The 13,042-nt window shown below is 43.2% G+C and overlaps 1 protein-coding gene across 1 annotated transcript in view; it reads right to left on the bottom strand.

The window, feature by feature from the left end:
* The window catches only part of LOC145408204 (nephrin-like), a 183,333-nt gene that overhangs the window by 17,389 nt on the left and 152,902 nt on the right, over positions 1 to 13,042 (bottom strand). The window contains exon 12 of the mRNA XM_080278960.1: positions 4,556 to 4,668. Within this exon, the coding sequence (XP_080135086.1) occupies positions 4,556 to 4,668 (113 nt within the window). The remainder of the gene's footprint in view (positions 1 to 4,555; positions 4,669 to 13,042) is intronic.

The following is a 13,042-nucleotide window of genomic DNA, read 5'->3' as shown; positions in this document are numbered from 1 at the left end:
TGTTAGCCTCTGGAGAAAGTTACTTCACCCCTGACAATAAATAACTAATACTAATAATAATATCAGGTTCTTGCTGATGCTTTAACTCCTATCTGGCACAACGGATTTTAAGTTAATACAACAAGACTGGTCTAAGTACCAGTTATGAATAGTAAAACGTTTATGCAAGCTAGGAGCTATATGGAAAATAAGCTTAATTTGGAGAAATGAAACAAGATTTTACTTTACATTAAGCTCAAGAAAAAGAAGTTAAATTTATTGATTACAAAAAATAAATTTAACGTTACATTTCAAATTAAATCAATGAGACGCACTCACTCACTCACACAGAAGCTAAATACTTACACCTAGAAAAAAAACACCTTAACTAAACTCTTAAAACTAGGATTATACAAAAAGGAAATACCGGTCGATGAATGCTATGTATCACCCGGGGGGTGGGAGTTTGGATTAACTGTACTAGTGGAGCTTGGGCGCTAGCTGACCTCTCACACTTCTTGAGCACAGGACCTCTCTCCGTCACAACAAACACTAGACTGCCTTCAAAATACATTGTATGGGCAGGACGCAGAAGCCACCGGAAGAAGGCGTGGCTAACGGTTTAGGCAAGCAGAGGCGAACGATAAAGAAACAATTGTATCGCTCAGTAGAGCACTTAGTGACGAGCATTAAATCGGTCACTTTTGAAAGTGACGAATGTTTTGAAAAGTATACTCCGAAATGGAGAGAGAAACGGTTAACTGAGCGATACACAGTGAGTTTTCCACTAATAGTTCGTGGCTTCTCACAAAAGGGAAATGTCGCGAATTGATTCGTGACAAAGGATAGTATGGGACTATTTTTATTTGTCTTGGAAATATTAACAAAGTCTCTCACACACGAGTGAAGTTAAGTAGAGTCCTGCGAGCTACCTCCCTGTCTCGCTCTTTCTCTCCTCTCGCCCATGTTGCTAGGCTCGACTCCTGCGTCAGCGGTGGAGGTTGGGTGGATGTAGCAGAGAGAGGAGGGTGAGGTCTGGTTGTTGTGAGTCGTATCTCACTCTTCGTTTGTTTGTGTTGTTTTTCTTTCTTGATGTTTTCTCTGTCCTTTTTTCTTGTGATTTACTCATTGTGGGATGAAGACTGCCGCTACTTGTAGGTGCGTGTAGAAGATTATACAGACGACTCGTAGAGTTGTTACTTGTAGCTGATTGTAGATGGTTGTGGTTCGTTGGTTCGTTGTAAAAATTGCAGGATTGTTTGTATCAATATATTGTTAAACCACTTGCAAGGCGTCCTGTGACCTCTTCACCTCTAAATCAGCGTGATGATCGGGGAGACGGAGGGGGGGTTGGAGAGAATACTGTCAGGAGTTGGTTGTGAGTTGTCGGTTGTGAGAGGTATTTTTTTGTTTTCAATCTTGATATTTTGTAGGAATTCACTGTTGATTCATAGACGAGGTTCGTATACGTTCGCTGCTACCAAATGTCTTAAAAAACTTTATAACTCCTTTGTAGTGATGTTTTATAGATTAGTTATATATATATTGAACTTGTGGACGAGCGGTTGTTATACTTGAGTTGTTGGTAAGTAGAAAATCTTGGTTCCCTTTTGTCATGCAATGACAGGAGAGGTAAAGAATGGTATGGGACTATTTTTATTTGTCTTGGAAATATTAACAAAGTCTCTCACACACGAGTGAAGATAAGTTGAGTCCCGCCTGCTACCTCCCTGTCTCGCTCTTTCTCTCCTCTCGCCCATGTTGCTAGGCTCGTTCTCCCTACTACCTGCCTGTTCTATGGCCTGTCTCCTTCTGAGCTCTCTTTCCTAAATTCTGATGAAACAGGGGTCGTGTCACGTGTGTTACACTGTGGTTGGAAAGTTCTAGAAGCCTGTGTGTGAGTATGTGTGTATGTGCGTGTATGGTCACGAGGCGCTGTCGTGTGCCTATAAAGCATTCCTTGAGTTAAGAGTGTGTAAGCATGTTAAGCATTGCTCGATTCTTGCAGACACAATACCTTCTCATCATCTGACTTCCTGCTTCCATCTGTCTCTCTATCTATCTATTTATCTATTATGATTTGTAATTATAATATGGAGACCTGACATAATGAGAAGATTAGAGGAGGAGGGAGCAAGAGAGAGAGAGATGGAGGAGAGGGCAGGAAATGGGAGAGGTAGAGAAGGGAGCATGGGGAGAGGGCGGGAAAGAAAGGAAGATAAAAGAAATGAGGTAAATGAAGAGAAGAGGTAAAGAGATTGGCGGAAAGAAGGGAAAGATGGATGGAAAGGAGGGGAGAAGAGAAGATGGAGGAAACACGAATTAATCTGTGAAGACAGGAGTGGAAAATGGAAGAAGTGAAGAGGAGAGGGATGAAGAGAAAGGGAAGCTGAACAGAGAAAGGTAGAGGAGGAGGGAGAGGAGAAAGGAAGAGGGACAAGGAGGGATAAAAATGAGGTACTGGGAGAGAGAGAAGAGATATAAGAGGCTGGAGGGACCTGTAGGGGGAGGAATGAAGAAGGAGGGGACGGATGGAGGGGAGTAGAGGGAAAGGGACGAGAAAGGGAAGGGGGAGGCAGAGGAAGGGAAAAATAAGGAGATAAGGAAGGAGAAAGGAGAATGATGGAAGTAATGAGAAGTGATAATTATATACCTAACACATTTTTACTCAATCTAAACTTGGAGTCTTTGTTGTCCGATATATACCACTCTTCTCAGCCAGATATTTTCTCATACTTTCCCTAACTTAATAATTACCTAACAAAAGCCCAACAAATATCTACCAGCTTCCTTCCTTCCTTCCTACTTCTTCAACCTACGTTCTTACAAGTCCGATATAAACCACTTTCATCTTAGCCAGACATGTGCTGGTACTCTCTCTCTTTTCTAAATTATATCCTTACTAGAGGAGAGCTTTAATAAAGCATATTATTTTTTTTTTATACTACCTAACATTTTTTTCTCGAACACACATCAGTTTTCCTCAGCCCAATATTTGCTTTTACTCCTCCTTACATACATATTTACTAAAAATTCTGAAAAAAAAGGCATAAAACTGTTTGAGATCTACGCCCTTCTTATTTCACCCTCAAACTATATATTTCCTGCTTCTCGTCATCAGTCTTATAATTGTTCTTTCTGCCTCTGTCTGACTCACCCTCAAACTATATATTTCCTGCTTCTCGTCATCAGTCTTATAATTGTTCTTTCTGCCTCTGTCTGACTTATTGATAATTCAGAGTAAATGAATAATTAATATCCAAACTCTTCCATCCCCCAGCTTCAATCTACATTATTCCTTGTCTGATTTAAACCAGTCTCGCCTTCCGCCTGACATTTGCTCTCACTCCTTATCTTATTGATGATTCTGACTAAAACACAAGGCTGTCTAAGACCTGCGACATTCCATGCTCCAGCTTCATCCTGTATTCGTCGCTTCCCACTTTACAACATTCTCTCCTCCAGCCTAACCTTTGTCCAAGAGACTTCACAAATTCTCTTCTTCCGTCTCTGATAACTGCTTCGACTCTCTCTCTCTCTCTCTCTCTCTCTCTGTACAGCGGTCATTACTGCTCTGACACGTGTTCTGTCCGAGTCACACACATGTCTTGTTCGTACTGCCTCCCACCCCCAACCCCAACCCCTCTCCAATCCCCCACCCTATTCCCTTGCTTCTGTCTCGGCTCCATCTAAAGCCAGTGGAATATTCTGGCTTGCTTAAGGTTTCCTAGCACCTCTTCCTCGGCGAGTTATTTTGCATATTACACCATAACCCCGTATGACGGTATTCTTTACTCACCCTGTTCTTATACTGCCGTCAGACAATTTTACTAAAATATGGAAAAAACATTGGTGGTGAAGAGTTTAATGGTGATGATTTCTTACTACTTCAGTTGGTTAGAAAATGAAGTCCTAATATGAAAAAAGGAGCTCGTACTTTGCATATATATATATATATATATATATATATATATATATATATATATATATATATATATATATATATATATATATATATCCCATTGGATCCCAGGGGTGCTGGGCGAGGCATGGCACTGGGTGGGTACTAAGCGTACCGCCCTCCACCCATCGGCTCATAGTCGCGAAGCTCATAGGTCCCTACCCGGGGGTTCCCTACTTTATAATGACTTGAAAAATTCCAGTTCTGTCCAATATTCCGGACACCGAGCTCCAATGGAATTATATATATATATATATATATATATATATATATATATATATATATATATGTGTGTGTGTGTGTGTGTGTGTGTAATATGACGAAACTGCAAAAAATGAGAAAAAAGCACAGCTAATCGAGAAAGCACAAATTTTAAAGTAATAAGATAAAATTATAAAAAAATGTGAGCAAAATGCACTGGATATCAAAGAAAAACATAATATATGACGAAACTGCACAAAACATGAGAAAACACGAAGGGAACACCCGAAGCAGGAAAAACACTGAAACAAAACATTATATAAGTGCACAGGCTGTAATAAAATGGCACAAAATATGACAAAAAATCAGGTAATATAATCAAATAATAATGTGCCACCTTTGTCCCTGACTCACCTGCAGCAGGAAGCGCTGAGGGAGGCCGCCGTCGAAGCCAGGGGTGCAGGTGATGCCCGCTGAGTGGGAGGTGACGTTCAGCACGGAGCAGTTGCTGACCTCTTCTGGCGGACCTGTGGCCAGAGACACCAGGGTGAGGCAGGGCTGGTAAAGTAGGAATGATGGGGAGAGGCAGGAGGGTTAGGCAAGGGTAGGCAGAGTAGGAATGAAGGGGAGAGGCAGGAGGGTTAGGCAAGGGTAGGCAGAGTAGGAATGAAGGGGCGAGGCAGGAGGGTTGCGCATGGGTAGGCAAAGCAGGAATGATGGGGAAGGGCAGGAGGGGTAGGCAGCGGTAAAGAGGGTAGGACTTGTGGGGACAGGGAGGAGAGTTAGGCAAGGGTAGGTAGAGTGGGAATGATGGAAAGAGGCAGAAGGGTTAGGCAGGGTTAGGTAGTGTGAAAATTATGAAGAGGAACGAAGATTACACAGGGTTAGGCAGAGGGAATGATGGGGACGGAATGAGAGTTAGACAGGCTTGAGAAGAGTGGGAAGGGAAGGTAGTCAGGATTAGGTTGAGTGGGAATGATGAAAAGAGGAAGGAGGGTTAGGCAGGGTCAGGTAGCGTAGGAATGATAAGGAAAGGCATGGGGAGGGAAAAGGTAAGAGAAAGCAGGGGGGACAATAGACAATGGAGAGAAAGGGAGAAGAGGAGGAAGAGAACGGATGTCAGACCGGGAGAAACATGAAGAGCGAGGAGAGAAAAGACCTTCAGAAGAGGACTGGAAGGGGAGAGGGAGAGATGTGAGAGAGGGGAAGAAGAGGAGAGGCGCGGAAAGGGAGAAGCAGAGGGAAGGTAGGGAGGAGTCAGAACTGAAAAGGAAGAAAGGCAGCAAGGTGAGGCAGGGAAGCCAGGCAGAGAAACAGCAAACAACTGAAGCAAGAAAACTAAGATTTGTGACCACACAGCAGATAGACATGGAGAGAGAGAGAGAGAGAGAGAGAGAGAGAGAGAGAGAGAGAGAGAGAGAGAGGAATGGAAATAGATTAAGAGAGCCAAGAGAGAAAACGTGAAAGCCTGACAAATTAGGACGGGAGGGAACAACGGAGGTGAAATAGGAGGCAGGAGGATGAGGCAGGAGGAGGTAGGACGAGGAGTGAGGCAGGACGAGGAATGAGGCAGGGGAGGAGGCAGCCAGAAGGGTACGGCAATGGAGGACGTAGCCAGAAGGATGAGGCAGGGAAGGAGATAGTAGGGTAAGGAAGAGAGGAAGCGTAGGAGAAAGAGGCAGGGAGGAGGCAGGCAGAGGATTGTGGCTGGGGAGGAGGTAGGTAGGAGAGGTGAGGAAGGGGAAGAAGTGGGAAAGGGAGGTAAGGAAGGGGAGGAGGCAGGAAGTAGGGTCAAGTAGAGGAGGTAGGCAAGAGGGTGAGGCAGGGAGAGAAAAAACACTGGTGATGCAGGAGAGGGAAAGATGGATGGGGCAGGAGTCTGGGTACATAGGAAAGGCAGGGAGCTTGGGAGGCAGCGGGGTGAGGCAGGGGAGGAGGCAGGGATAAGGGTGAAGCACGGGGGCCTCCAGTGCTTCACCCTTATGCCTGTATTCTATCTGTTTTTAGAATGCTGAGGCAGGGGTGTAGGAAGGATGGTGAGGCAGATGAAGAGGTAGGGAGATGAAGCAGAAGAGGAGGAAGATGGGTGAGGCAAGAGGAAGTAGTCAGGATGGTTAGGTTCAGTGAGAAAAATGGGGACGCAAGGGAGAGGAAGATGGATGAACCGGGGAGACAGGTTGGTAGGTGAGGCAGGGAGAAGGGAGGCAGGAAGTAGATAGATAGATAGACATAAAGAGAGAGAGAGAGAGAGAGAGAGAGAGAGAGAGAGAGAATTAAGAATCAATCGAGAAGAAGATGGATGAGGCAGGATACTAGGTAGAAAGGGAAGGTAAAAAGAAACAGACACGAAGAGGGGAGTTTGAGAATTGAAGTCGGGAGGTGAGTCAGGGAGAGATAAAAGAATGGAGAGATAAATGGATGGGACGGGAGGAATGGCAACTTGAGATCAGGAAAGTAGGAGAAAGGCAGGTAGAGAGCAACACAGGGACGGGCAGGTGGAGAGGCACACAGAAGTGAGGCAGGGAGGGGGAAAGGTGAGGTAGGATGGAAGGATGAGCCAAGAGGAGAGGTAAGACGTGAGACAGGTGAGGCAGGAAAGAGGAACGGTGAGGCAAGGGGAGGAATGTGTAAGGCTAGAGGAAATATAGAAAGGAAGACAGAAAGGAAGAAAAGATGGCAAGACAGAAGGAAGAGTACACAGCTGAGTTACACAGATACACAGACCACAAAAGTCTTACGGTTCTTTCTTGGTGATCCAGTCTTACTATAAACTTACTCTCTAATTACATAAGTTTGGGAACAGGACAGCAATAGAAGGCAGGCAGGATGGGTGAGGTAGAGGGAGGGGCAAAGTAACTGAAGGTGAGGCAGGTTCATTTCAGACGACGAAACAATGGAAATAAAAAGGAATTACTGAGAAAAAAAAATATGGGCCACAAGACTGGTATGTTTCCTCACTCCTACCTAAACATTATGTAAATTCTCTCTCTCTCTCTCTCTCTCTAACCCTCTCCTGACGATTTTATTTATCACAGAAAAGACTTGTCGAACTGGAGGGGTTAGAAGTACCCCTGACAAACCCTTTCAGTACAAGAAAGCCCTCTGTTTGTGAAAGGGTTTATCAAGGCTATAACTACCCCCTCCAAGTAAAAAATTCTGTCCTACGCTGAATGAAATCGTCTCGAGATGGCAATAATAATAATAATAATAATAATAATAATAATAATAATAATAATAATAATAATAATAATAACAACAACAAAGAGTTACTGAGCTTAATGGTTTAGATACGAGGCAGGGTTCAAAATAATCAGGTATGGTTGGCTGGACTGGGATTAGACCGTCCGGATAAATTTGTTGTGGTTCGGTGCAATGAATTCTGATCTGGTGAAACGAGATGAAAATATTACGTGAAATCCGGCGGGGTCCATTTTAACTCGTACCCTGGGAACCTTGGGTGGTATTCTCATCGGCATAACAGGCTTCCTAGCACCTCATTCTTGGCGATTTACCTTCCAGTGTTGCTCTTCGGTAATATATTTCATGCTGTTTATTTCTTGCACATCTTTCTTAATGATTTACCTTTAATACTGAACCTTATTATTATAGTTTATGCTATTTATTTCCTGCATTTTTGCCTTTGCGAATTATCTTTAATACTGCTCCTCAGTATTATATTTTATGTTAATTGTATATTATTAATACCGATACAGATAACATAAATATTAAACAAGGACATATCAACGTATCAGAAACATTAATATACCGGTAAGAGGAGGTGCTTCAAAGCCTCCTAAGCTAACGAGAATACACGCCTTAGTTGCCAGGGCTTGGCAGGCTCTCGCAAGGCTATTCCTTAAACAGTTTACTTCTGCGTATGGCTGGTGGATATCCATTTGTACGTTGTTTATGGACCATACGAGTATATCGAGATTATTAAATCAAATCAGAATTATTTTAATAACAAGGAAGGGAATACTGAGTGGTGATATGAAAAATAAATAACTAAGAAAGAGTCTGACCGGCCCAAGAATCGAACTCAGGCTCTTTCATTTGCGTGGTGGATGTGCTAACCAATGCACCACCGGCTCCACTTCCCTAGACGTGGTTAATCTCTTCACTACGATAAAGTGTAGTTCATTTTCATTCTTTTTACCTCCAGACGATTGTATTCAATCATGGAAGGATCTCCACCGCTGAATGGGTTAATGTGAACTGTAACTAAACCCTCCAGTTCGGAAATTCCATCCCAAGATTTATTAATTCGTCTGGAGACAGAAAAAAAAAGAAAAACGTCCTCGAAGTGAAGGGGTTTCCTCCGCCCTTGAATATGCCCGTCCACTCTTGTCTCGCAGGTAACAATTTTTCGCCAGAAACTCTGATGTGAATTAAACTTTCACAAGAGCGTTCCGACAATTTTCTCTCCCCCTCTCTCATTTTTCTCTCCCTCTCTCACATTTCTCTCCCCATTGAGAACTTTGGAGGGGTCATGGTTCAGGAGGGCAGGTGAGGTGAGGTGGGGAGGTCTCAAACGCTCTCACTCTCAGATGACTAAAATCATCCGGCATTATAAAGAGCAAAATACGAGAAAAGAAAAAGCCAAGTCAGTTAACCCTTTCCCTGCCACGGACGCACTTTAATACTCCTTCAACACAAGACGATTTTGTAGCCTAGTCCCGGACCCCTACGCTCCTGGTGGGGTAGAAAAGGACTGCACGATGGATAGATGGATGGACAAATGGAAATCCCATCAGTCAAAAAATTATAAACTGCGAGTATCTCGATCAACTGTTTCTCCTTCATTATTCTATGTAATGACGCATCTCGGTGGCTCTCAGGCAGGACGCAGTTCGCACGCAAAATTCAGTCCCTTCGCTACGATTACGTTTGTTAAAATCTATTACTATTTCCACAACATCTGGTCCAACTTAACCCCTTCAGCCCAAGGAGTTCCAAATCATTTTCTTGCTACTTTTATAATTTACTCAGTTGGAGAAGAATCCTCTCGTACTGAAAAGACAAAGATTGCTACATCTAACTCTCCAGCTGGAAAAGTCTCTCCTATGCACAATGCAAGTGTCTGGTGGGTGCAAGAATAAAAAAAAAAAAAAAAAAAAAAAGTCACTATAATGCTCATCTTCTCAGGGTGCTCTCAGGGTGAAAGAGTTACAAGCGACTTCCAATAACCACTTGTAAGCAATCGTTTATTTTAAACTAACATGGGTACCCGGCGTTGCCCGGGCCAAAAAATGAGAACACTCTAAGTCTAATCCTATTTGTTCTAGTTCAATCTTTCCTTCTACTCCAAAAAGACCATGTACACCTCTTACGTTTTTGAAGAGGGATTATAAGAGATCCAGGAACTTTCTATTTCAGCTTTCGCAAACTAACGCACAGTATTTGTTCGCACTTGCTTACTATTACCGGTGGCCTCAAATGACCTCAGAGGTCAACCTCACATAGCCAACGTCCGAACTGGAGGTCATGTGAGTCTCCATGCCTAAAACTGTGCTGCTGGGTCCAGTCGTTCGAGCGTGTATTACCAGTGACCTCAAATGACCACCGACCGATGATCTCAAATGACGGCGAGGTCAACCTCACATTGCCTATGTCCGAATTGGAGGTCAAGTGAGTCTCCATGCCAAAAATTGGGCTGCAGGGGTACCCCGCATTGCCCGGGCCAAAAAGGCGAACACTCTACCGATGACCTCAAATGACCTAATCTGAATTTTGACCCCCTTAAAACTATCCATGGGTCATCCTGATTCAGAACAGGCCTATGTATGTGCCTGGGGGTTTCTGGCCCTTGGTTTGGGCGTGACTGAGGGACAGACAAACAAAGAACAGCGCGACTCTTTGATATATATAATTTTATTCTTTGCATCGCCAAATAGCTTTACGCAGCTTACGATGGAATGTACACAGCGCCGTAGATAATACCTTCGTCGTCAAGAAAACATTTTTGATAGCGTGATATTTCTCCAATTCCTTTAATGTATGTCAAGCTTTTCAATAAGGTGCCTTTTTTTCTGGTCTTGCTTCCTCCAGATTACTTTATTCAACTTAGACGACCCTGCTGGTGGTGAAGGGTTTAATGAAGGCTTTATCTACCCCGTCCAGTTCAAGTTCCTCCAATACACAATAAGACTGTCTACTGATAACAAAATACAATATAAAAGTGAAGACGTTACCTAACCCTCTCCAGTTTTCCAGACGAGTTACTCAGCGATCCAGATATTCCCTGCGTCGTCAGGGAAATATTTCATCATCCGTGCTAACATTGCTCCAGGCCTCAAATAATGTAGTTATCTTTACTTTTATTATTTATCCTGTCACACAATACTACTTATCTGATTCCTTCAGTCATCTGGGAAATATTTCATCATCCTTAATAACATTCCTCGAGGCCTTCAGTGATACACCCAACCTCGACTTTATCTTGTCATATGGCATTATTTAACTTTGAAAGCACTTCATAGAGAAGATATTAACCCACTGACCCACAATATTTCCCTTGGTCGTCTGGGGAATCCTTCACCATCCGTACTGACGCTGCTGTAGGTCTGCTAATGCATGTTAAACCCTTCAGCATAGTATTTATCACCTTATGCCTGCTACCTCCAGACTATTTTATACAACTTAAAAGAATTCCAAGTAGTGAAGGGTTAATGAAAGCTATATTTATTCACTTAAGTTAGAAAAATCTCGTCAGTATAAATAAAATCATCGGGAGATAGCAGGAGTATAAAGACATCATGGCACTGTGGGTATAAATATAATACAACTGTGAGGCTTCAATGTCCGATTATGCAAACGTCCCTCAATTCCTTCTGTGTTTTCTAAAAGAAGAACAGTTCGATGAACCTAGGGCCACCACCACAACAGTAATTACTGTGGTGTTCTGGGACTATTTCATCATCCGTGGCGACACTGGTGGAGGCTGGTAATGTATGTTAATGAAGGGCGTGGGGAAGGTGGCTGAATATATTAGTTACATGGCCCCTCTGAGCTACGTCAGGCGTGACACTGATATAGGAAAGGATACACAGTGGCAATGAAACCCTAACCTGACTTTTTTTCTTTTTTTTTTATTCTACCTACATCCACACACGATTTTATGCATTATTCACCTCAGGAAGGACCCGTCGTACCGGATGAGTTTACTGAGGCAAATACTAATCCCTCCAGTTCGAAAAACCTGTTAAGCTGAATAAAATCGTCTGAGATGGCAAGAATTATATTACGCTACTCTGGTTAACGCCTGACGATTTTGCAGTCTATGAGGAAACATTCTTGGTTCTCGACGTGGTCAGGTTAGGTTAGACGAGTTTAGGTTATGGTAGATTGAGTTACGTTAGGTTTGTATATCCATTTGGTGACGGGGTAATGAACACATACACGCGCTTTCCCTCACATCCTAGACGGTATATCTGCACTTAGATAACGTGGTCAAACAGGTTAACCTGGCCTGATTAATGTTAGGCTAGGTTTATATATCCACCTGGTGACTAAATAATGAAAACACAAGCCTCATCCTTCACATCCTAAGGCGGTATGCTGTAGAATACTTTGGAAAATGTCATTAGGTTGGTTAAGTTGGTTAGGTTAGGTTAGGTTAGGTTAGGCTAGGCTAGGCTAGGTTAGGTTAAGTTGGTTAGGTTAGGTTAGGTTAAGTTGGTTAGGTTAGGTTAGGTTAAGTTGGTTAGGTTAGGTTAGGTTAGGTTAGGTTAGGTTAGGCTAGGCTAGGTTAGGTAAGGTTGGGTTAAGTTAGGTCAGGTTAGATTTGTATACACATCTCAAGTAACGAAGTAGTGAAAACGTACAGTACCTGCTAAGACGGTATAGCATCTCCTGGGAAAAATAACTCTTGCTTTAAGATGTGGTTGGTGGACACAACTCTCTTTACGCCCTTCGCCCCACCCCCTCTCCTTGTTCATATATATTCCTAGCCCTGTCTATTCGTGCACTCCTTCCTCTTCCTCTATTTAATATCATTTTAAGCCTTGTTTTTATCTGTATTCCTGTCTGTTCTTGTACTAGTTATTCTACATGTATTAGTAGTTCTGTTTATTGTTGCACTCCTCTCTTCCTGTACTCATTATTCTCTCTCTCTCTCTCTCACTTGTCCTTCCAGCATAATAAGGCTGTCCTTTATATTCTACAGTAGTACCCTTCCCACCACTTCACAACTTTTCTCTCCCTTTCACCACACACACACACACACACACACACACACACACACACACACACACACACACACACACACACACACACACACACAACGCAACGAAAACATCAGTGTAGAATATCCATTTCGCTTACGACATTTCCGGGTCACATTACGGAGAAGCAAAGTAGGCCAGCAGATCCGGATTTAATGGCCCACCAAGGGAAAAAATAACGAAAATATTGCAGCCCCTGAACGGGTATTTGTATATCGGCCACTATTACCCTTTGCACCACCACTACCCTTTACACCACCACTACCCTTTACACCACCATTACCCTTTACACCACCATTACCCTTTACACCACCATTACCCTTTACACCACCACTACCCTTTACACCACCATTACCCTTTACACCACCATTACCCTTTACACCACCACTACCCTTTACACCACCATTACCCTTTACACCACCACCATTACCCTTTACACCACCATTACCCTTTACACCACCACTACCCTTTACACCACCACTACCCTTTACACCACCATTACCCTTTACACCACCACTACCCTTTACACCACCACTACCCTTTACACCACCATTACCCTTTACACCACCATTACCCTTTACACCACCATTACCCTTTACACCATTACCCTTTACACCACCATTACCCTTTACACCACCATTACCCTTTACACCACCACCATTACCCTTTACACCACCAC

Source organism: Coenobita brevimanus, chromosome 76 (genome assembly GCF_032717465.1).
Source record: "Coenobita brevimanus isolate Jiangsu-jjx chromosome 76, ASM3271746v2, whole genome shotgun sequence".
NCBI lineage: Eukaryota > Metazoa > Arthropoda > Malacostraca > Decapoda > Coenobitidae > Coenobita > Coenobita brevimanus.
This window is presented reverse-complemented; position numbering and strand designations above follow the sequence as displayed.